This window comes from Aptenodytes patagonicus, chromosome 3 (assembly GCF_965638725.1).
Source record: "Aptenodytes patagonicus chromosome 3, bAptPat1.pri.cur, whole genome shotgun sequence".
NCBI classification, from domain to species: Eukaryota; Metazoa; Chordata; class Aves; order Sphenisciformes; family Spheniscidae; genus Aptenodytes; species Aptenodytes patagonicus.
Genome location: NC_134951.1, coordinates 71,911,423 through 71,934,764, shown reverse-complemented (window position 1 = coordinate 71,934,764; position 23,342 = coordinate 71,911,423). Strand labels below are relative to the sequence as shown.

Genomic DNA, 23,342 nt, shown 5'->3' with positions numbered 1-23,342 from the left:
GTTCGTTTGCAATTTTCCTAAAATCCACCAAGAGAGATAAAATATTAGGGATGGTCTGTTCGGAATGAAAAACAAATAGCAAAAAATTAATTAGCGTATAAAGCAAGCCTATTGTCAGTCCCTGAGTCTTTGCTGCCTCTGACTATAGCATCTGGATTTGTTAATGCAGATGACTCACATTGTTAAGTCTTTGTTAAATAACTAGATGATATTTTGGATTAATAAAATGGTCGTTCTAATTTTAATAACATTTCTTTTTAAATTTAAGCAAGAAGAAACAGATGTTTTAAACGGACCAATCCTCACAACATGATAGCTGCTCAAGTCTGTCACTAAGTTTCATGGCTTAACAGGAGCAAGGAGTACCTGAATTAGTAAGCATTTCCAGGATCAGGCCCTAGACTAGTAACATATTGAGATTTTTTAGAGCTGTGTATCTTGAAGTAGTTTACATCCAGGAGAAAAAAACCTTTCTCTTGGGTTAGTTTAGCTCTTAGCTTAGCTGAAGCAGAGAGCCAGCCATGGGGGATGCTTTTCTTAAGAAATACTTTGCCCTCGTAACGAGGATTTGATTGTGGCTTTGACAATCAGACGTGTCGTGGCAGAGAGGATGTGAAAGTGAAGCACCCGAACGGCAGTTGGTGGTGACGTCCTGTTTGCTGCGGACAGGAGCAAGCTCAACACGTCCGTGGGGACCACGTGCGTAACCAACAGCTACTGCACCCCTCAGGAGCGCAGCCTTCTGCTGCACCAGCTCCCTGGGAACAAAACCGTGGCTGCCCCTTCTCCAGCTGGCGTGTGGAGCATCTTCATCCAAGTTAACCTCTCCCCATGAATCTAGAGATCGCAGGCATTTCAGCTGCCTCCTGTGCAAGGAGCATTCCCACCTCACACATTTAGGCAAGAATCGCTAGCTCACTTTTGCAGCTTAGAGGCTCTGTTGAGCCACTGTATGAGCAAAGAGGATGGACCAGCAGTCCCACGCCTGGGACTCCAGAGATGTACATACAGTTCAGCATATGCTTCACAAGTGTACATCCCCATGATGCAGTAATAGTAAAATAAATAAAAAATGGTAAACCCCACACCCTGGAGCTTTTACTACTCTAGGCCGGACATCCAAAAAATGGATAAACTCTCTTCACTGGCATGTAACTGTCTCTACATCACCATGACCAACATTTAGGGCCTAAATGGATGGACTCCCTCAGTACATAAGAAGTGCTTATTGAAGAGGTTACTGCCACCTACCAGCTATTTATTGTCCCTCTGCTGGAGTCCGCTGTCTCCTCAGATCTGTTGGCTTACTTTATCCTAATCTTATTTAAGCAAATGGGTCTGAGCTAATGCAGATACTTCAAATAGTAGGTCTGGTAACCTGGCTCACGTAATCTGGAAAGGGTTGGGGAACACACATACGAGGAACTGTACCAGCAGATGTGAGGAGCATTAATATCTGGCGGGGTGATGCCAAAAAAAAATGGGGACAGTAACTTTTTTCACTGGCTCAGCTGGGCTTTGGAAGAGAGCACCTGTTCATAATCTTAGGACATACATTTCTTTTGGCAGTAGTGCTGGCTGAACAGGTCCTATTCATCTCCCCCGCCTCCAAACCTCCTTTTCGGTCAAACAGTAAGAAGTGGGTAACGGCCTCGTGCGCTCTGCCCCTTCTCTTCCCCCTTCCTGTTATGCCAGCACTACTGGTTGGGCCGTTGGGTGAGTCAGTGCAAGGGTCTGGATAAAAATAAGTTTTCTTTCTCCCCCCTTGGGTTACTGGCACACCATGCAGCTGCACAGACCGTTGCATCAGCGCCCCCAAGATCCATGCCAGGTGGTTATGGCAGTCACCTGGAGCTGCTGGAGCTAGCGCTGCAGCTGAAAGAAATGTTCACGCAGTCATGGCATTCCTCCCTTGTGCCTCATTTCCTCGATGGCAAAGTGGGAGTAACTGGACTTCTCAGTTTACAGGAGTGCTTAAAGGATAAATGTATTAAAGCAACAGCTCTCAAACTAGGAAGTTGCCCCCTTGGGAAAGTACAGCATGTACCAGGTTGGGATGGAGAAGGCTCAGGAAAATTTTATCTGGCCTCTCCCACCTCTCTCCTCCTTCATCCTCTTCCAGCCTTTGCAGTTCCTCCCTCTCTTCACTGAGAGCGTTCACTTTGTGTCCCCTACGCAGAGGGGCCAAAGGAATTTGGCACTGGGGTGAACTTTGCTGGAACTTGGAGGGTAGGATTCATTTGGAGAGAAAGCAACAGTATGATACTCATGAGTGATACAGTGTGACTGTACTTTGGGAGGCTAAGGCAGCTGCAAGTTGGGCGGCAGGAATTTGGGGTTACCCAGAGAGCGAACGTGCATGTACGTGTAAAAGGGTGGGGAATGAAGATAAGGTGGGGGAAGGAGGGAATTACAAACAATTACAGCAAAGGAGAAAGGTGGGGCTCCAGCTAAAAGACTCAGAGCTGCTGTATTAGAGATTGTGAATGGTCAAATAATACAGAAATGGGTCAGAAATAGAGTGCATCAGGCTAAATCATAATTTTGTCACCCTTGCAAATATTCAGAATTGCATATACACTATAGTCATAGAAAAGAAATTCAGTTTGCAAAGGAAAAAAATCGTGCCATCTCCTATTAAAATCCATGCATTTCTGGCTGTACATAAAAATATCCTACAGACAAATTATTTTTCTTGGTGAAGACATAAAGGCCACAGTAATCTGTTCCTAGACTCAGCAATTGATAAATACTGCAGGCTATAGGTAATATTTGCATTCTGATATATAAAATGTGTAACTATACTGTGGAAAAAGTTTAGGAAAGAAAACTAGGGCTTTTTTTTTTTTTCTTGGAAGATCCAGCATGTTTACAGCCAAGGTAGCGATCTCGTTTATTTTATGAGTGTGAGAGCTGTGTATTGTGAGTTTGACTGTTTCTTCGATGTATTGGTCAACCCTACATGCTACAGCTGATGACAGAAGGGACCTCCAACCAATGCGTAGCTAACAGCAAATATTTCTTTTGGTTTCCCATGTGTCTCTTGCACATCAGCAAAGAAAAGATTTGTAAAAGGCAGGAGAACGAGAAAGAATCATTGGCAGAGAACTCGATGATTACCATTGTACTGAAAGTCGTTTAAGTTTTCTAATTTATAAATGAACAGGACCATAAATTATTAATTCAAAGGAAGGCTGGCCTTTTCCTAGATTTCTCCAAAATGCAGTGATGTTCCCAAACAATGACATAGGATCCAGAAATATCAGTGTAATTCAGTTTAAAGGCTCAGATTTCACCGGTGGGTAAACCCAGAAAACAACAGCCCCTACTATTACTGCCAAGTGGAAGATTTTGTTTTGATTTAGAAAATTGGTTGGGCTGCTATCTCACCAAAGTACAGACTCAAGAGCTGTTTTTCCTAGAGGCCTCAGTCCACAGAAGCACTTAATCAGGGCTTAACTTTAAGGAAGTGAGTGATCTTATTGACTTCAATGGATGATTCGCATTTGTAAAATTGAGGTATTTAAACATTCTATTCAAGTGGTCTCAATCCAGCAAGGAAAAAAATTGCTAATGTTGCATTTCCATAATAAAATCATGTATGACATTCTTGAGATGGAGATGGTAATGTTTCGAAGTCCCTTTGTTTACACATTGCCAGAAGAAATTGATTAAATTGCCCAGGACTACTGGCTGCTAAAGAATGGATTTTAATTAAATGGTAGAATGTGTCACTCTCTACATGTTTTAGGCCACAATCTGTTGGCATAAACCGTGTTTTTTCAAAGTTCATTATGACTAGCTAAAATGAAATTATTACACTTACCTACAGGCTTTACACCTAAGAGATTCTGGCTTATCAGCTGGATGTCAACTGCAATAGTTTACATATTACGTTTGTGACTGAAATGTAAATATTACATAATAAAGAAAACACTACTATATTATATTTATACGTTGGCCACATATGGGTTCTCTTAAAAGCAAAATCCCGTTACTATAGCTCCAAATACCAAGCTAAAGCATAAAGCTAAAGCTCTGAGTTGGCTGCTTACTTTTCTGTGATCTGGTTTATGCTTTATTGAAATCAATTAAAAGATTTGCACTGACTTCAGAATAATTTTGATTGGATGTTTAACTAGTAAAAGAAGTGATAATTTAATAAAAGCCCACATACTTCTCTCTTTTTTCCTCATTAAATCTAATGCCAATCTAAAAGAAGGAAATTGAGAATTACGGTGAATTTGACAACTGTTTCATCGAACTGTGCAGTGGATTTAAACATAAAGCACAACAAGAACCCAACAAAAATGGGATTTTTGTATACAGGGCTTTTTCAGACTCTTGTGGGTACCCAGGTCAGGTGCAACAGGCTCTTGAACCTCTGACTGGATTTTTACCTCACCAAAAAAATTAAAGGTGACGCTGTTTCTCCCAATACCTCTAAAATAACACCTCAAAGCTATTACAATATTGGTTTGTTTTCTGTATCTCTCTTTAGCGTTACTCTTTGTATGATTTAAAAGCTACTGCTCTGACCAAACGAAGGATGGCTGCCACACTGCTGGGAAAGGCGCCTCACTTCCATGGGGTCGAGCTACAGACGGGCAGCCTAGGGGGTCTGTACGGATGTTGTAGCCAATGGAATAAACAAATTACCAACAGTAAGTTCAGAAAATGATGTTGTTTATCCTGGAAGGGGATCCCAGAGCACCAGAGTTTATAATTTATCAGGAAAAAAATCAAGAGAAAGAAACCATGCTTGGACAACATTGGTTTATAGAAAATAATTAAATTGAAGAAACAATGAAAATGGAACTAAAGTTGAAACCGCGGACTTGCAATATCAAATATCAATGCAATCATTTCGCAGCAGATAATATGCATGGCAATTAGAGCTTTTTTACATTATATTATAATAAATTCATAATACATGCATACAATGAGAGCTTTTGGAAAGGAGCATTTGAATTTAACAAACACTACCGCTCATCATCTGAGCAAAGATGGCAAAAGGAATTTCAACATTATTTGCGATCTAAAAAATTGAACCATCGTTGTTGCTTTGTGTTGTGCTTCCCTTGTACAGACTGCAGTGCCTTCTGTCTGCTTTAGGGTGTGGCATCTGCCATTGGGGAGGAAAAACTGGCATGTGTTGCCTTTTATAGCAGACTGATTTAATTGTGCTGAGGGCCTCTATTTTATAGCCTCTTAGTTCCAATCCTGTAGCCGAGTTGCTGAAACAAATGGGAGGAAAAGGAGTTAGTAGTATAAACTCTTCAGTTTAAAGCCTCATCCTTTTCTTCTTTCCCAGAGAAAACATTTCAAAGTAAATCTGCGTTAAACTTTGCGGGTTATTTTCCTGATCAGAAAGAGTTGTGGAGCGTGTCAGGAAGTATTGCAATCTGCAGCCAAGGCGCTATCAGTACATCTTTATCAGATTTTCAATATATATATTTTTGCTTGAATATAAATGTCTTAAAGTATAAATGTGTAATTGATTTTATATTTTATTTTAGAGTACACATGTAAATAAATACACACAAGTAGACATCTATATTTATATTTGCATATGAAAGACTTCAAAAAATCAACGTATGTGGTTTAATGTGTATAATTAGCGTGCATTTGAATATAGAAAAGAAGAAAATCCAGGAGAAAATGTCAAAAAGGCTCACTAACAAAGATGTAGTATTCTCTTGGCAAAAGCTGATGAATGATTTGGCATGAATTCATCTTACAGTTCTGTTATTCTCTCTCCTACAAAGATGATATACCCCTTTCTAGCAGTTTGCATAGAACTGCAATTTGTTGTTGTTACAGACTGTAATGACCCTTGGGTATGCACCTGATTCCCCCCACTAGAATTACTCACCATTTTTTTTCCCCACTCTGTGTTTTTCTACTAACCATATAACATTTTTGCACTTGCAAAGAGTAAAAAAAAAAAAAGGAGAAAAATACAATTATAACAGAAGTATTAGCAAGATGTACTTGACGAGCACTGAGACTTTTCAAAACTCACGCCATAATGGAAATCAGAGTATTTCTGACTTTTCAGACAGAACTAAAATTAATAGACACTGGAATCACACTGTTCATACATTTATCAATAATCTTTGCATGTAATTCAACATTATAGCATGAAGCTTCTGCTCTTTAATGTTTTCACAGTGGATTCAAAAAAGCCTACCTACTCATGACAGCATCTTTCTTGATATGCTGCCTTTTTCTCTACCGTTGTTATTGAATCTCCTATTTATCCATTTTGAAATTTGAAAACGTGCTTACCTTTAAGAGAGCGCACAAATATATTCATTTAAAACAGCATGGTTTAGACCCTTACTATATTGAAAACATTCGCTAAAATCCCAGTCTGCTATATTCATAGCCAAGTATTTGATCTCCCAAATGCTTTCATTAGTTGAACGTAGTGTGTGACTGTTACCTTTACTTATACTAGACTATCATTTGTATTAAGATAGTTATAAAAAAACCTTCAAACCGTTCTGAAAGATGGTTCAAAAATGTAGGTCAGCAGCAGCAGCTTTCTGTTTGGAGCAAGAGCTACGCGGATCACATATTTTGGTTTTTGTCTTACTACATTTTCATGAGTGTCTTGTGCGTACTGGAAATTATATTGTTTGGGGAAACAATTATGAGACCAAAAATGTCTCGCTCTCCTTGATCAAGTCCTGCTGATCTGCAAATAAGTACACAGAACATATTGAAAACAGCCCTATATATAAAAGCATCATCAGTGCAAATGACCGTTAGAATTTGGAGACAGCTGGACAACGTGGACAACTGCAAAGATGCTACCGCTGCAGAATTTTAGGTTAAATTTTATAACCGTCTGCACACACAATATAAATCTTCGGGGGGGGGGGGAAGTCTTATTTTTCCGTGACATAGCAAACGTTTCCCCGCCCTCGGAATACAACGAGGCGGCTGTTGAGCACGAAGCACGGGGCTGGGGGGCAGCGTGCCGTCCCCGAAAGTTTGACCGATCCATCTGCTCCAGCACATCTGGACACGGGGCACCGCGTTTGCGGCCGCCCCCTCGCCTCCCTCCCGCCGCAGCGGCCCGCGCGGGGCAGCGCCGCCGGCGGCACCCCCGGCCCCGCAGCGGCGCGGCCAGACCCGGCCCCCCCCCCCCCCCCGCGCCGTCGGGCGGCCCGGGGCGCCCGGCGGGGCCCGCCTCGACCCTTCGCCTCGGAGCAACCCCCGCCCGAGTTCGGCGTTCGGCTGCCCCCTCCGCGGAGCCCGGAGGGTGCTCGCGCCGGCCGCGACCCTCGGCGCGCACACGAGTGGGACCCGACTACGAGCGGGGGCACCCGAGGGGGCCGCGCCCCCCCCAGCCCGCCGCGCTGCTGCCGGCGGCGGGGAGCGGGAGCCGGAGCCGTGCGGAGTCCAGTCCGCGTTTTGGGAGTGCGCGGGAGCGATCGGGGCGGAGGGGGCGATGGCTGCCGGCGCTGGCTCGCTCGCTCGCTCATGCCATGCTGGGCCAGCGCGGCTCCGCCAGACGTGTGTTTACCCATATCCGGGTTAGAGAGGAAAGGAGGAAAAAAAAAAAAAAGTTTCATTTAAACCCGAACAAAAAACTTTCAACATGAAATCACACAGCAGGAACAGGCACAGACCGTAAGGCGTTCTTACCATTTCTAATCTCAATCACGGACTCGGGGAGGGAAATTTCTGTAATTTGGTGCGTGCGGAGCGGTCCGCAGGGGATACTCTTGGCTCAGTCAAGTCCCTTCCCCGGCCGCTTCTCCTTCTGCCCCTCTCTTCTCCCTCCCCCCACCCCAGCTCGCCCCCCTTTTTTGAGAGTGGGTGTTGATTTTTTCCCTTTTTTTTTTTTTTTTTGGTAGTTACTATTATCAGTACTAATTTCTCCGGACTCGCAATGTTGCGATGATCATGGCCGCGCAAGTCGCAGCGGCTCCGGCGGGTGCGAACAACAGCAAGGGCAAAGCCCCGAGCCTGCCGGGCGGCCTGGGCCCGGAGCGGGGCTCGGGGGGGGCCGCCGCCGCCGCCGCGGGGGCTCCCGGGCCGGGCGCCGCGCTGGGGGTCGGAGAGGGGAGTCCGGCCGGCGGCAGCAGCAGCAGCGTGAATAATGTAGATCACCACCATCTCCTCCACCACCACAGCGAGCCGCTGAACATGGCCAATAACGCGGCTCCCGCCGCTGCCGCCGGTAACAACAACAACAACAACGCCAGCGGCGGCGGCGGCTCCTCCTCGGAGCCGGCTCTGAAGGAAGGTGGAAGCTCCTCGGCGTTATCTTCATCTCCTTCGTCTTCTTCCTCCTCCTCCTCCTCCTCCTCCAACCCGGGCTCGGCCATGGAGACGGGGCTGCTCCCCAACCACAAGCTGAAGAGCGTCGGAGGCGATCACCCCGCCGCGCCGCCCCACCACCACCATGCCCACCACCCGCATCACCATGCCCACCACCACCATGCCCACCACCCGCACCACCACCACCATGCACTACAGCAGCAGCTAAATCAATTCCCGCCGCCGCCGCCGCAGCAGCCGCCGCCTCAGCACCATCCCGTGCAGAATAACAACAGCAGCCTCGGCGGCGGCGGCGGCGGCAGCGGCAGCAACAACAACGGCGGTGGCGGTGGCGGCGCTGCTCAGCCCAGTGCAGACATGGAGCAGCAGCAACATGGAGGAAAAGACAGTGTTTTGGGCGCTCAGGCCGAGCCCCCCCAGCAGCCGCAGCAAATGCTGAATAAAGGCGCCGACGAGGAGGAGATGCCCGGCAAGATGGGCGAGCCCATCGGCGGCCGCTACGATCACCCCGGCTTGGGACCCCTGGGCGGACAGCAGCAGCCCCAGCAGCCGCCCCCGAGCGCTGGGAGCGGCGGCGGCGGCGGCCTCGGCGGCGGCGGCGGGGGAGGCGGCGGCGGCCCCTCCGCGGTGGGTGTCTCGGAGTTCAATAGCTATTATGGCAACGCTGCCCCTGCCCCTGCCAGCAGCGCTACGGCGAGCCGCGCCGGGCCTTGCTTTGATCAACATGGCGGACAACAAAGCCCCGGGATGGGGATAATGCACCCCACGGCGGCCCCCAACAGCATGGACCCCCTGCAAAACTCCCACGAAGGTTACCCCAACAGCCAGTACAACCACTACCCGGGCTACGGCCGCGGCCCCGGCGGCGGCGGCGGCGGCGCGGGCGGCGGCGGCGCGGGAGCCGTGGCGGCGGCGGCCGCCGGGGCAGGCGGCGGCGGCTACGGGGGCTCCGCGGCGGGCTACGGGGTGCTGAGCTCCCCACGGCAGCCGGGCGGCGGCATGATGATGGGCCCCGGCGGCGGGGCCGGCCTCGGGAAGGCTGCTGCCGGCGCGGCGGCCGGCGGCTTCACGCGGTTCTCCGGGCAGAACCAGCACCCGTCCGGGGCCACCCCTACCTTGAACCAGCTGCTCACGTCCCCCAGCCCCATGATGCGGAGCTACGGCGGCAGCTACCCCGACTACAGCAGCCCCAGCGCCCCGCCGCCGCCGCAGCCCCAGCCCCAGGCAGCGGCGGCCGCCCCGGGAAGCCAGCAGGCAGCGGCGGGCATGGGCATGGGCAAGGACATGGGCGCCCAGTACGGAGCGGCAAACCCGGCCTGGGCAGCGGCACAACAAAGGAATCACCCGGCGATGAGCCCTGGGAACACCGGGCAGGCCATCAGCAGGACCCAGGTAACCCCCCGCGCTCGATTAATCACGGCTCCCCGCCTCCGTGCCCCTCGTGTCGGGGTCTTAGTTTCTTTATAATTCACTTTTTTCCTCCCCCCCAACCCCCTCTTTTTTTCCTCCTTTCTCCCCCCCCCCCTTCCCCCCCCCCCCCCCCCCCCTCCGGGCCAGTTCTGCTCCTCGCTGCCTCCGTAGCAGGGGTGAGCAGCGCACAATGCGCGGCCCCGGTGGGGCTGGAGGCATCGGAGTGCGGCTTTCGCTGCCGAAATTAGGTTGTTCTCAAACCCAATTAATATTTTTTCCCTCCACTTTGAAGCAGCGACGGAGAGAGGCAGGGCCCGGAGGACGAGCAGCTTGGGACGGGGGCGGGGGGGTGGATTTTGTAACCGGAGTGTCGGACCCGGGGGATAACGTCCATTATTTTCCGCGGGGCTTTTTTTTTTTTCTTTTCCTTCCCCCCTCTCTCGTTTTAACCTGTTATTTTTTCGAACAGAACGAGTTGCGCCGTTGCACGCCCTGAGCAAATTAGTTTTGTCACTGATGGAGTTACCGCAGTGAGATCCGCGGAACGCGGCCGGGCTCCGGTTTCTGTGGGAAGAGCGCGCGTGTGTGCGTCTCTGTTCGCGTGCGTGAGTGCGCGCGTGTGCCCGCGCCTTAGTCCGCGCGGCGCGGGCCGGGGCGCCTGGGGTGCCTCGGTCCGGTGACCTTAAGGGGACTTGCCCACCGGCAGAAGCGCGCGTGGGTGCGCGCGCATAACTACGTTTCTCTCCCCAAACACACGCGGAAATCCGAACCGGGGGAAAAAAACGGAAAAAAAAAAAACACCCCAACCCAAAAAACCCGAAAAGTCCTTGGCGTCAGTAAAGGGGCGCGGGCACGGGGCGGGCCGCCCCCCACCGCCCGCACCCCCTCGCCCCAGCCCGGTAACTCCGCCGATCGATCGATCGATCGATAGATGGATAGGCGCGATGATCGCGGGGCGGCGGGCCGTGGCGCAGCGCCTTTCCGGGGCGGACGCGGCGGTGCGGTGCGGTGCGGGGAGCCGGGAGGCCGGGCCCCGCTGGACGAGCCGGGCCCGAGGAGCGGCCGGGTCTCCTCCGCCAGGTTCGGAATTTGAATTGTGGAGGTAAACTGGCTGCAACCGTCTCCAGACAGCTGCCTCCGAGTTGACATCTAATCTGCCATCTGATTGGCTCCCCGCTCGCCATTGGGCACCTCGCGCCGCTGATGTAAATAGAAGTGCTGAGCGGCGCAGTCACAGAAACCCCCGCCACAAATAACACCCGGCAGTCGCGCCGGCGGGGCGAGGTGACGCGGGCCGGGGAGAGAGAGGCGCACACGCGCGGCCCCTGCATCGGCACCGACCGTGCTGGCCGCCGGCGCGGTGAAAAGCCAGGGGCATCTCCCCCCACACCTCCCTCCCTCCCTCCTTCCTTCAGTTTGGTTCCGTGGCGTGGTTTTTCTGGGCATCGATTTATTTTTTTAGATTTTTAATTCTGTGCTAATTGGAGGCGGTAGGGGAGTATCTTGTAATAACAGTGCCTGGACGAGGATTCGGGATTTCAAGTTGCGCTCGTGCCTTTCAAAACATTTTGTAACGTTGCAGCTTATGGATATTATACAAGGGATTAGATTTTTGTAAAAAAAAAAAAAAAAAAAAAAAAAAAAGATTTAATCCAAATACTAACTTCATTACATTTCTATTAGCTTGATACCTAACCTATGCATGCCTCTTAAAAAAAAATCTTGTTTGCATGTAGCTGCTGTAGGTGAGGAAATGCCGTGTGTTGTACAAAGAAGGGAAAAAGGAGCCGTTCTGTCAGAGGTTGCATGTTTCGTCTCTGCAACGAATCCAGATATTCGGGGGAAAATGTGCTTTTGCGTTTGAGTTATGGTTAGAATACTTCAAGGAGCACCGGGAGTTGTTGATCTCATTATTTTTCTACACAAGTGTGAGATTAGGCTGGAATTCTCAGTAGGAAAGTGAATTGTGTTAAATGGAGTAGTGCATTGGAATTTTATGGGTTTCTTTTCCCTTCAACAAGATCTTTCTATTAAGAACTGTTAAATCTTTTAATAGCTTTTAACAACGAGGACTGACAGGAACAAATGCAGGTGTATGCTTTTGGGGTCCTCAAACAGCTGGACCTTTCCATAAAGTAATGAACAGAACCTGGAGAAAACATCGCTTAATATTGTGAACGGTGTATTAATCCTGAAAAAAATAATAATGGAAACCCTGGATGGGCTGGCTGTGTATGTGTTTGTCTACTTCCAACAGACCACTCCTGTCACATTTTTAGTTTTTATTCCATTTCCTTTCTATTTCTTCCAGGGAAATGAGATTTTTTTGTGTGTGTTAATTTTTACCTTTTTTAATTTGCACTGATAAAAGGGTCACTGGAAGCCATAAGGTAACGAGGCCTCATATGCATAACCTTTCATAATTAATTTAAAAATATTTGCATTGTCTGCTTGCTTTTAAACACAGGTAGTTCAGAATTTATGGCTTTAAAAGCTAGGAAAATCGTCAGATAGATATAGTACATGTTACTTCAGAGTGCTATTTCTTCACGGCAGAAATGGTTTAAAGTATTTTATTTTTATTGGAGGAGTGAGAGTAAATTCATTATGTCCTCAGTATGACCCTTAGAAATATTTCCTTATATTTATGGGTTTACGTCCTCTCTCACAGATTTCTTTTTTTGTACCGTAAGAATTAGGATGCAGCTTAGAAAGAATAGTCTGGCAAGGGCACAATTTCTTCGATTTTTTTAAAAAATTATTATTATTTTTTCCTCAAAATAATTGTCATAAATGCAAGTCATCAGTGTTCTTTCTGTTACGAATTTTCCATCTAACCAGTAAGCGATTAAGACATTTTCTTAGATTTTAAATTAATATTTTTTAATGTATAAGATAGGTTGTGTCAAATAAAAAATAAATGCTTACCATTAGCTTACAGAACACAATTATTTTTGTTCATTGTTTTTTATTTTTAATTCCCACGTGTCAATCTCCAGGTGTTACATCATTAAGCAGAGAAATTGTTTGCTTTTTGAAAGAGAAAAATGGAATATTCAGTCCAGCATTTGAACAGAAGGCTTCTCTTTATTTTTTAAAAATAATCTTCTGTGTATATACTCTATATATGTGTATACGCACATCAGAATATACTCACTTGTCATGTGTCTTTGCAAAGTGGATGATGATTGGCCCCTACGCCTATAAGAAACTATTGTGCTGCGAACAGAGAAAAAGGACTGTCAGTAGGCTACAGCATCTGAGATACTTGTTCAGGAAATACTTGCCTCAGCATGGGTAATTTTTGTAACATGCAGAACTGTGGTGTACCACTCTGAACTGACTTTTGTGTTCGTCCAGCCTATTAAATTATTTAAGAAAATTTTGCTTCCATTTCATTTAATCGTCTTACCCAATCGTGAGACGAGATGTAAGCTTGAAAAAGAGGCCTCTTGTTTCTGAAGAAACACACGTTTTCAAAGCAGATGGGTATTGCTCATGCGGATACATTGATTTGATTGTGGAGGAGTTGTGTGATGCTAGTACAGTACCTTGTCATTCAGTTATTTTGATTATTGATTAATTCCTTGCGTACAGATATTTAGAGTCCCGAGGCTCCTTTTATTCTTCACTTCTGATGTGCACTGCAGTAGCTTAACACATTAGCTGGCCTCCGTGTGTGTGCTTTATATACATCTTTCTCCTTTGTGCACGTGTGTAAGGTTTACATACAGCTACACACAAAGAGAGAACCTGGGTCTTTTCAGGAGTACCTGTATAGCATAAGGTATATAGGAAGTGTTAGGAAAAAATCTGTTGAGCTGCTCTGAGTTTGTGTGTTTATCAGTTGTTTGTTTTGCGGCAGAGAAACTCGGAATGTGCCTGATTCTGCAGCTCTTTTTATGCCAAATAGATTGCCTGTATTGGGAGTTCTGGCTAAGCCAGGGCTGCAGAATCATGTCCTGTGCCTGAAGGCCGTTAAACAGCTGTTAGAGTGGTGAATAGATTCTTGATGTCTCAATGGGAGAATAAAATATATTTTTCCCTGTGCATTTTCGAATAAACAGTTTAGTATTCACATAGCTTCTATTTAGAAGTAGCAAATAGCAATATTCTCAGTTAGTAGCATCTATATATATATTACGACCGTATATTTGACACTTTGTGGTTTGGTGTTCAGTTATTGGTTTCTGTAGTAGCGCTTATGCCTACATGTTGAACCGCAGGACCCTGTGTACGATGTACAATAAAGAGAGGCACAAACCTGCCTACTGTACTACTGCCTCCATCGTGTAAGGATTCTACAACTAAGCAGTCGATTACTGTCTTTTTGGCATTCTGATTCAAATCTGTGGGGATGAAAACCAAGGCATTTAATCCGTTGCTAAATTTTCTAGTTACATATGTAACAAAATTTTTGAAATTACTAAGCACGGTCTGTTAGGTGATGCTGTTTCATTCTGAAATAGCGTCTTAGTTAAAACTAGATGAAATTCATGCAATGAAAACAAGTTTCAATAGCTACTGATAGGCCTTTCTTTTCTTACTTTTGCACCTCAAATATTTTATCATAGGTATTTTGAAATTCTCATTGTTAACGTGAGAATGGCAGTAGTTTATTTATCCTTATGTCCTTAAGATTGTACCTGTGTCCTAACTAGTTACATTTCAGTACTTGTTCAAAACGTGCCATTTATCGGGAGGCTTTGAAGATTCTCTGTGGATATGTAAAGTAGTGTTGCCACACTCGCTGTGCATGCATGCTCAAGGCTGCAGAATTTCAGTAGCATGTGTTTGTGGTAGGCTAACTTGCTAGAATATATTCTAGAATTGTGATTATTAAGGTACTTGGGAAAAAAACTTTTTTCTTTCAATTTTGGGGCTATTTACATAGTGCTAAATACATGTTTTGGTAGGATTGAATGAGGACTTTAATTAAACTTAAATTAAAAGTATACCTTAGTGGTTTTCAAATTTGTTTTGAAAACTAGTAATAGAAAAGTGGTACTACGCAGTGGTGGTTTTGTATTTCTTGGTGCTGAGAGAAGCAAATAAATGTAATACGTGAAAATCTTGTGGAGCCAATCGTATTAGAGTAAAATTTATTTTAAAGAAGCCTTACCTGTTAATAAATTTAAATATTTAAAACCTGAAAGGTTTCTGTACATCTGATATATGTTTTTCATTCAGATCATAAGGTTGCCTTTTGAATTTTTCTGTTACCCAATCGTACCTATTCACGCACAATTTTACACACAAATGCTGATGTGCTGGCACAGTGCTGCAGCGTTTGTGTTGCAGGTGGGCCGGAGGATTTCTGTTGTTCTACTTCCAGTTCTGAGAGCGTGGCATCCAGTGATCCACCAGGAACATGTCAGCTCCCAAAGGGCCAAATCTATCCAGGGTGGTGTTCCACTGCAGTCGAGGGATCCTCAGGGATGAATGTATCCCAAGATACTTATGTTATTTGTGAACAATGCATTTTGGGGACAGTAGATGGCCAATTTGTACAGGATTACTTTTAACTAACTTTATTTTCTCAGTAACAACGTTCCAAATACATTTGATCTTTATACTGTCTTTCTAGTGTGCCTTGCACTGGAGTAAGAGACGGTTCTTCCTGTTGTACAGGGTGGGGAAACTGGGGCACATAACATACACCTTTCCTTCAGGCGGGTACACCTTGGCACAACTGAAAACAGGGGTCTCTTAGAAATAAATAGGGTGTTGGTGCCATAAACTTTAGCTTTTGAATAAATCCAGTCTTACTGTGAATGCATTCTGTTCTGTGAGAATTTAAGCTTTACAGGCATCTATTCAGACAACTGAGAAGACAAATGGCTGAGCGAAACGAGGGATTTGTCTGCTGTGTCAATATAGTCACCTTAAACTAAAGGCACCGTCATCTGAAATTCAAGTATTCCTTGCACTGTTTTATCATTATGTACTCAATGTCATCTATGGGAAGTCACTAGATTTCTCACAGAAATTAAGCTCTGAGGAAAATTGAGTTGAACAAGTGCCCAGGAGCTTAGCTGGTGTTGCAGAATTTGCCTGCTGATGAATATGATGTACAGAGCACAAGTATGCGCTGGGGGGTGCGGGGGTGCATGCATAGGCTTCCTTACCACCGAGTCCGGTTGTTTTACCTGGCAGATAAATTAACCCTCATTTTAAAAGTGAACAAATTTGATGCAGAAATCACAATTATTATGTCTTGTTTAAAGATTGCTTTTCATATGGGAATTGTTCTTACTGCAAATATAAAATACCTTTTAGCAAACTTTGTATTCCCTATATAGGTAGCTTACTTCATCTGAAGGCACCTGCAACTATTTAGAAAATTGTGTAATCTAAGATCATTATCCTGATGCTATTATGAAAATGTTTCATTTATGTTTATTAAAACCAATGTGAAATCTGTGTAAAAGTTTTCAGCGGGTATGATTTGAAAGGGTGTTGATATATCATGCATTTATATTCCATGTAGAGTGGAAATGTTAATTTCCTTATAAACTACCAAACCAAGTCGTGAAGCTGCTGAATTTCTGAATGGGTAGTGGCCAATTTGTGGATATAAAACCGAGTTTGATGGTTCTGCAGTGTGTGTAAGGAATTGCTTTCAGTACAGAGCTATCAATGTTTGATCTACTTGCATATTACTTCTTGCGTTTGAGTCATGGTGGGTTTAATAACTATGTCAGAAGGACCGAGCATTTGTAGAAGTATATAATCTATTTATTAGTTTCCTTTCTCCAATTTCAAGAACTATTAGTTAGTTAATCTTTTGCACCTGAACTTGCCCAATTACCAAATGGTGTTCTGTATTTAAGAATTCACTGCTGTACCCTGCCTTCCTCTCTGTTTTGTAGCCTTCTCTGGCTTGAAAAGATACTGAATTTAGGTTTGTGATCTGATAATTGTTTGTGAAGACATCCATCTGAGCGATAGGCCCTCTGATGCTTCAATCCGTAGGGCTGTGTCACTGATCTCCCTGGCCATCCCCATCAGTCTCTTTCTGACCATTGTGGGGCTGGGGAAGGAATTTTCTGCTAGTCTTTTTTCTGCCCCCCCCCCCCCTTTTTTTTTTTTAAAGAAATTAGATGTACGTGGGATTTTTTTTTTGTTACTTCTTTTCTTTAGCATGTTTGCTAAAAAATAATAATCAAGAAAATGGGGAAAACTTAATGTATAACCCCCCCCTTTTTTTACGGGGTAGTGTTAGTTGTGTTACTAATAGGGTCTTGTAAGCTTCTACTCTAAACTGTTACACTCTGGATTTTTTTTCCTTGAGAGCTTTGTTTGGAGTTTATTTTAGGTATCTACTTACTCAAAAAAAGAAATCTTCTGTAGCAGGGGTTTCTGTTGGATGTTAGTAATTTTCTACCTGTGTTAGTTACAAAATGGTTTTGATTCTGCCAAGTTACTGAATCAATTTATTTGCCCTTTAAAGACCACGTGGCTAGGTCCACTGTGAAGTTCTGTTGTTGTAGCTACATAGCTAGGTTCAGGGAATTAATTGCATCCTTGACTAATAGCTGTTGTGGCAAACCCCTTTGTGTTTAGCTTACCATTGGGGTGGTAGTTTATCTGCACTGGCAAAATAACAGCCTTTATAAGTAGCCTCTCCTGAGGGGTTTACAGGTACGGCTGTTAGGATGGAGGTAACTTGCTGAGTTTTTCACAAAGTAGACAGTTCCACAACATGTTTTGGTCACGTTTCAAAACCGTGAAGTGATCTGTGTTACACAGGAAAGAGAGGGCTCTCTTGCTGCGTGTAGCACAGTCCCTCCTACAGCTGGCTTTCACCAGAGCACCTGAAGTTTGAGCATGGTTGTTTTTTGTTTGTTTGAGTAAAGAAAGAAAACTGGTTCAGAAAATCCCAAAAGGAGAGATCCTGTTTTAAAACATAATTGTAGTTACGTGTGCTGTTCCCAGTGTGGACATGGCTTAATTCACAGATTGATTGAAGTGGAATAGTGCCGCCTTTACACAAGCAGTGAATTGAGCCACGGTAAGGGAATTAGGTGACTTCAGGAAAATGGTATTAGTAGAGGACTGGTGCAGGAATTCTGGATAGCTGTCTGCTGACTGCATGGTCTAAAGGTAGCTGGTTTCACCGTTGGATACCTCAGTTTCCCTATGTTAAAATAAGGATAATATTTGCCATATTTAGTTATTTGAGTCTGTGCAGTTTTAATTACAGTGTCGTGAAGAATAAATAGGCAGCCTAAATACTTGTTATGTGTGAAGGTATCCAGTCTGTACTGTGCCTTCCTCTATTTGTTTGGATCGGATCTGAGACTAGGTGTTCCCAACATTGATCATGTTATTTGGTTAGCTTGTCAGACTTACTTGTTTGTAAGCAAGGTACTGAAACATCAGCTCTGAAAATTCCTTTTGAAAGCACAAGAACAGGATTTGTAGTTCTTAAATTTTATTCTTTTAAAGTTAAAAATAAAGATAAGGAGGTTTGTTTTGACAGCATCAAAGGAATATGCTGGTTTATTTGCAGCCTTTGATTTGGGTGGAATTTATGGAGTTCTGTATTTTTTTTGTGTAGCAATTTATGTTGTGAATATTTTGGATATTCTCTGTTTGTATGAAATGGTAGTATCGATGTCTTACTTTCAGACATAATTCATGGAAAATAATTGTGCTTTTGTGATTTTTTTTTTTTTTAATTCAGTGTTTCTTAGTTGCTTGAAATTCCCAAGTCAAGAAAAATGAGCACGTTCTTTAGAGCTGGAGCTGTTGCTGTTTTAAGATATTTACAGATGGTCATAGATAGAGGCTATTTAAAGAAATATTTCTGGAAAAATAGAGGTAGGCACATTTGAGGCTGCTTTAGTTGTGTACCAGCAATAGCAAAATAATTTTCCTTGGCAGTTTTACTTAAATTTGAAAGTCCTTCCTTCCTTCCTGTAAACAGAAAGGTAGATTTCTGCGAGGCAGATAACTTCATGGTGCCCTGTATTCAGCAGTAATGAAAAGTGCCGGGAGTATATAGATAGCGGTTAAGCTGGTTGTATTCTGATTTCCGTAATTAAACAAACTACAAATAAACTGAAGTTTTGCTTGATTGAGGAATTTCCAGCCTGCAGAAAGGCTGGCTGGCGATAGAGGTTTCCCAGGGGAGGAGAGGAGAGGAGAGCGGAGCAGGCTGGCTTCTGGGGCCGATTACAAACGTGGTATTTGTGGCGTCTGTAAAAGTTTCACACATGAAGCAAACTAGTTAGCTTGTATAGCGTCACATGATCAAAATATTTTTCCCCTTGCCGCTGCCAGAAGCTATCTATTGCTTTTCAACAATCTCGCTCGTCGGGCAGCAGGCCAGGGTGTGCGAGGCGGCCCCTTACGTGAGCTGCTCCATTCTTCACCTCCCCGGCTGGAGTGCCCTGACCTTCACATATGTAGATTAGCCATGTGCTCCCTCAATTGAAACTTGCTGCCTCAGGAAGAAAGGGTTGTGTTTTTTGTTGTTTTCGTTAGGTGGTTCCCCGCCCCCATTCCTCGGGGAATTTGTCAGCCCTGACATCCCTGACCCGGGCAGAGGTAGCGCAAGGAAATGGGATTGGGGTGGCGTGCGGGCAGGTGAGGCGGGGAGGCGGTGTGTGCGGGCAGCCGCTGCCTCGCCTGCCGCGGGGAGAGGGAACGCGGCCCCGGCGGTGAGCTGCTGCGGGAAACGCGAGTGGAAAGGGAGAGGTCTGGGGAATGCTTTGTGTATGTCGAACCGTCGTTCTCGACTGCGCTGTCACTTCGCTGCCGTTGGAAGAAGGTTTCCCCTGTGTGACCCTCTGCCTTCACGTCTTCGTCGCTACGCCGTGCGGAGTATTCCTAGTGGTTTCCTTTAAGTGACACTTTTTTACATTTAAAATTGTCTTTTTGCTAATAAAGAGATACTGTATTTCTTTGTCTTGTATGTTACATTTTGCTTTACAGTATATATTTTTTCCTTTTAAATCCTGAAGCTGACACACGTCACTTGTGATAGTCCGCCCCCCAACCTGGCACAAAAGTGTTTTTCCTGCTAACAAACTGTAGGAACTACTACTTCAGTGACGCTTTTGGGATTTTAACTTTGTAAAATACTGTTTTTGTTGTTGTTGAACATGTGGTATGCAAATACAGGGGAAAATAGTGCTACAAAGTATTTTGTTGTGGTTCTTTTTAAGTATTAAAAACACATTTTGCTTTTCTAATAAACCCCATAACCAGACCTTTTAATGTTTTGATATAAATAGCAATTACACTCACTGAGATCCAACCACAACGAAAAAAACCCATTTAAAATCATTCAGAAGAAAAGTTCCCAACTTAATTGAGCTCTTCCTTTAAAGAGGAGGGGCTGATTGGGCAGCATCCATAGCAAACTGTCTTGCATTTTAGAACAGTTTTCTTGAAGTGCTCAGTGTGTTGGTGCAGTTGCCAACATTCAGAAGTAAAGATTTTTCCAAGAATTAGCTGGGGATCTGAGGGCTACCGCAGCCTAAGCTGTTGAGAGTTTTATGTGCGAATGCTGGTGACAATCGGAACGTTTTCTGGATGAATTGAGACCCTCAGTAAGTTTTAGGTTTAGGTGTATGGGTTGGTTGTCTCATATATTGGGGTAGCATTTAGGGATTTGGTTGTTCACGAGGAACTTGCCAAATGCGGCACTTAGTGAACAAGCAGCAGAGAGGGATTGCCTGCCCCAGGAAGACTTTGCATAGCCCCCCATTCTTCCTTTTAGTTCTTCGCAGCTCGTTTAAATAATATCAATAGTAATAATAACACGCTCTGTTATTACGAGGTGGGTTGGGGAGGGCCTGAGTGAGCTGTTACTTTGCTAGAGTGTGGTTGGCAGAATGGTAGATGCATTCCTCTACTTTTTCTGGAGATACTAACGCTGTTATGTGTCAGCTCTGTTGTGGGATATGGTTGCTCAAGGCTTTTCCTCTGTATTTTCTCCTGCAGGGAGTGAGAGATTTATTTGTGGATTATTTGCTTCTGTCTCACTTCTTTCCTTTCCAAAGTTATACTACTTTCTCTTATCCGAACGTCGTCATCCTTTTTTTTTTTTTGCTCCTTTGTCTTGTGATACTTCTTTTTCCTTCTGTAAATGTTATCTCCAAATTCCTGTTTTTCTCACTTTCCAGATCATTGGAGTGATGGAAAAGCCATCCTTATTGTCTTCTGCCATTTTACAGTTGCGTGAGAGTGAGTAGTGTGACTATATATCCAGGGAGAAAATAGCTTTTGAGTGACCCTGATACCCATCCCTCCCTCTGACTTGCATTTGCTCCTCTCTGTCTTCCAAGGAATCTGTGCACAAAAGTTCTTGGGGAAGGAGTGACAGCCGGGAAAGTGCCTTCGCTAGCCAGCTTCCTGTGTAGGCTCTTCTAGTGACCGGATGTCAAGTTGCATTTAAAAAAAAAAAAAAAAGCCACCAAAAAACCAACCAAGCAAGCCCCCAAATCCTGGCAAGACTTGGCAGTGTAATAGGAGGAATCATACAAATAGTTATCTGTGGGTGATGGTGCCGGGTTTTTTTCAGGTTCCTCTAATGCTGATCCTCTAAATAATAGCAGACTTAGAGAAAAGAAAAGAGGGAAACAAAGGAGACAAAACCAAGCTGGAATGTAAATGTTGACGTGCAGTTTCTTTACTCTTTACCTGGCATGGCAGCTGTAATTAAAAATCTCTCTTTCTGTATTTGCCCAAAAGATATTTGAAAAGATGTCAGCATGAAAATTGAAGTGTGGTGTTGCTGTGTATGTGGAAAGTGTAGAAAAGACAGGAACTGAGGAGACGAAACACTTTGCGTGTCATTGTCTATATTAAGTAGTGAATGTGATGGGCTAGATGCAGTCTGTGCAATTTTATAGTACCTGATATTTAATTTCATAGATTTCTTTTCCTTTTAATTCTTCTCTGAAGGTTGGGGGTAGAGAGAAGCAAGCTGCCAATGATGGTTGGTTGTTATTCCACCGTGTCATATTTTCTTTGGGGGGGTGTAGCTTGTTAAGATGGTGAATGAAGTCTGTTTAAAACCTTAGTTAAGGTTCCATTGTTCTAGGAGAATACCTTAGGAGTTGAAAGAAGAACAAAGGTCAATTTCTTCTTGCATGGCAGTCTCTAAATTCTATTGCTTTGCCTCTAAGAAGACCTAGATGTTTATTTGCAACAATCTTGTTCCTTAAAAGAATCTCAGATTTACCTGTGATAGTTATTTGTCTTTTAGGTTTGAAAAAGCTGAGTCTGACTTACCCTGTTTGTTCCTTCCCTCTACTCCTGCTTTTTAACATTCAGTTTAAATTTTTTCTTTGCTTGGGGTTGATGTCTTCCTTGAAGAGATGGAGGAAGAAAGTAGGTGCTTTTTGTTAAAGACTGCAGCTGGTCATGGCATCATAACAGAAGGTTCAAATAATTACAATTTCTGATGACATTTTTACTTACTTGAAGTCCTTGAACTCGCATATGGTTGTCTGTCTTACTTGAGCAAGTTGTCTCAGCCAGGGTGCCAGGAATAGGTAGAAATGTAGTTTTTCTCTCCAGAAGTGGGGTTATATATTCTGTTGTAGACCAGAGGAGACAATGAACGTGACTTTTTTTTCTTCTTAGTTTTTTTTCCAAAGGTTTATCTCATACTGAGCATTCAGTACCATGTTTTGCCTGTCATTTTTAGATTAATGCTTGGGAATAAGCAGGGAGTATTTTTTTAGATTGAGTTCATTCTTTAGACATTCATCAGAAGATCCAAGTGGGTATTCCTCAAAAAGGCAGCTTTTTATTTGTCTTGGCTTTTGAGGATCAGGGGCTGAAACAAAGACCAAATTAGCAAGAGAAAGGTTGTAACAGGTAGGTGTATAGGAAAATGTGTTGAACTAAATGGACATGTGCCTTTTGTGTAGATACCAAGCCAGAATTTCTTTGGGGAAAACTGAAGAAAACTTGAAAACCTAATTTGTTTACCTCTGCATTTTTCTGTAGCCTTTTGTTGTACTCCTTGGGCACTCTTTTATCGAGTTTTGTGTTGCTAAAAGATCTTACACCAAAGGGCGAGTCTAATAGTCGTCTGAAGCTGATCTAAGACTTCACTGCTGCTGAAAAGACCGGTCCCACTCTTTTATCAGCTCCCCGCTGCTTCCCTTGTGTCATAAGGTGAGTCGCATCAGCTTGCCGATTTGTCTGAAAACTAATCCTGCCAAACAAAACCTGTGAATGGTTAGCTTTCAGCCAGATCATTGAGCTGATCTGACTTGCAGCACAGTCTTTCCAGCACAGAGGTAAGGCAAGGGAGAGTGTGGCGAGTTCAGCTGAGGGTGGGGGTCAGGGCAGGACAGCCCCTTTTGGTGATGGTACATGCTTGTATCAGCTTAAACTCATCATGAGACTGTATCTTGAGTGTAAAATTACTCTGTAAATAATGACAGATAATTAATTTCTCAACGTTTCTCTGGAGCAGGGAATCATTGTTATCTCCCTCTTAAAAAGGAAAGAAGCTGAGGCAGAGAGTAAAAGATTTCTTTTTTTTCACGAAGATGATAAATATACAGAATGTACTGAGTGCAGTGGCCAAATAAGCCTTCAGTATCTTTGAAATACTAGATTTCAAGGGTGGGACTCATCGAACCGTATAAATTGTAGGCATT

At 44.4% G+C, this 23,342-nt stretch overlaps 1 protein-coding gene across 6 annotated transcripts in view; it reads left to right on the top strand.

Moving 5' to 3' along the window:
• Positions 1 to 8,070: 8,070 nt before the first annotated feature.
• The window catches only part of ARID1B (AT-rich interaction domain 1B), a 339,132-nt gene continuing 323,860 nt past the window's right edge, over positions 8,071 to 23,342 (top strand). For 5 of the 6 annotated variants that reach the window (XM_076333797.1, XM_076333800.1, XM_076333799.1 and 2 more), the window contains exon 1: positions 8,109 to 9,690. In XM_076333797.1, coding sequence (XP_076189912.1) covers positions 8,164 to 9,690 — 1,527 coding nt within the window. In that variant the 5' untranslated portion in view covers positions 8,109 to 8,163. Of the gene's footprint in view, positions 9,691 to 23,342 lie in introns of all 6 variants that reach the window. The other variant, XM_076333801.1, reaches the window with a different exon arrangement.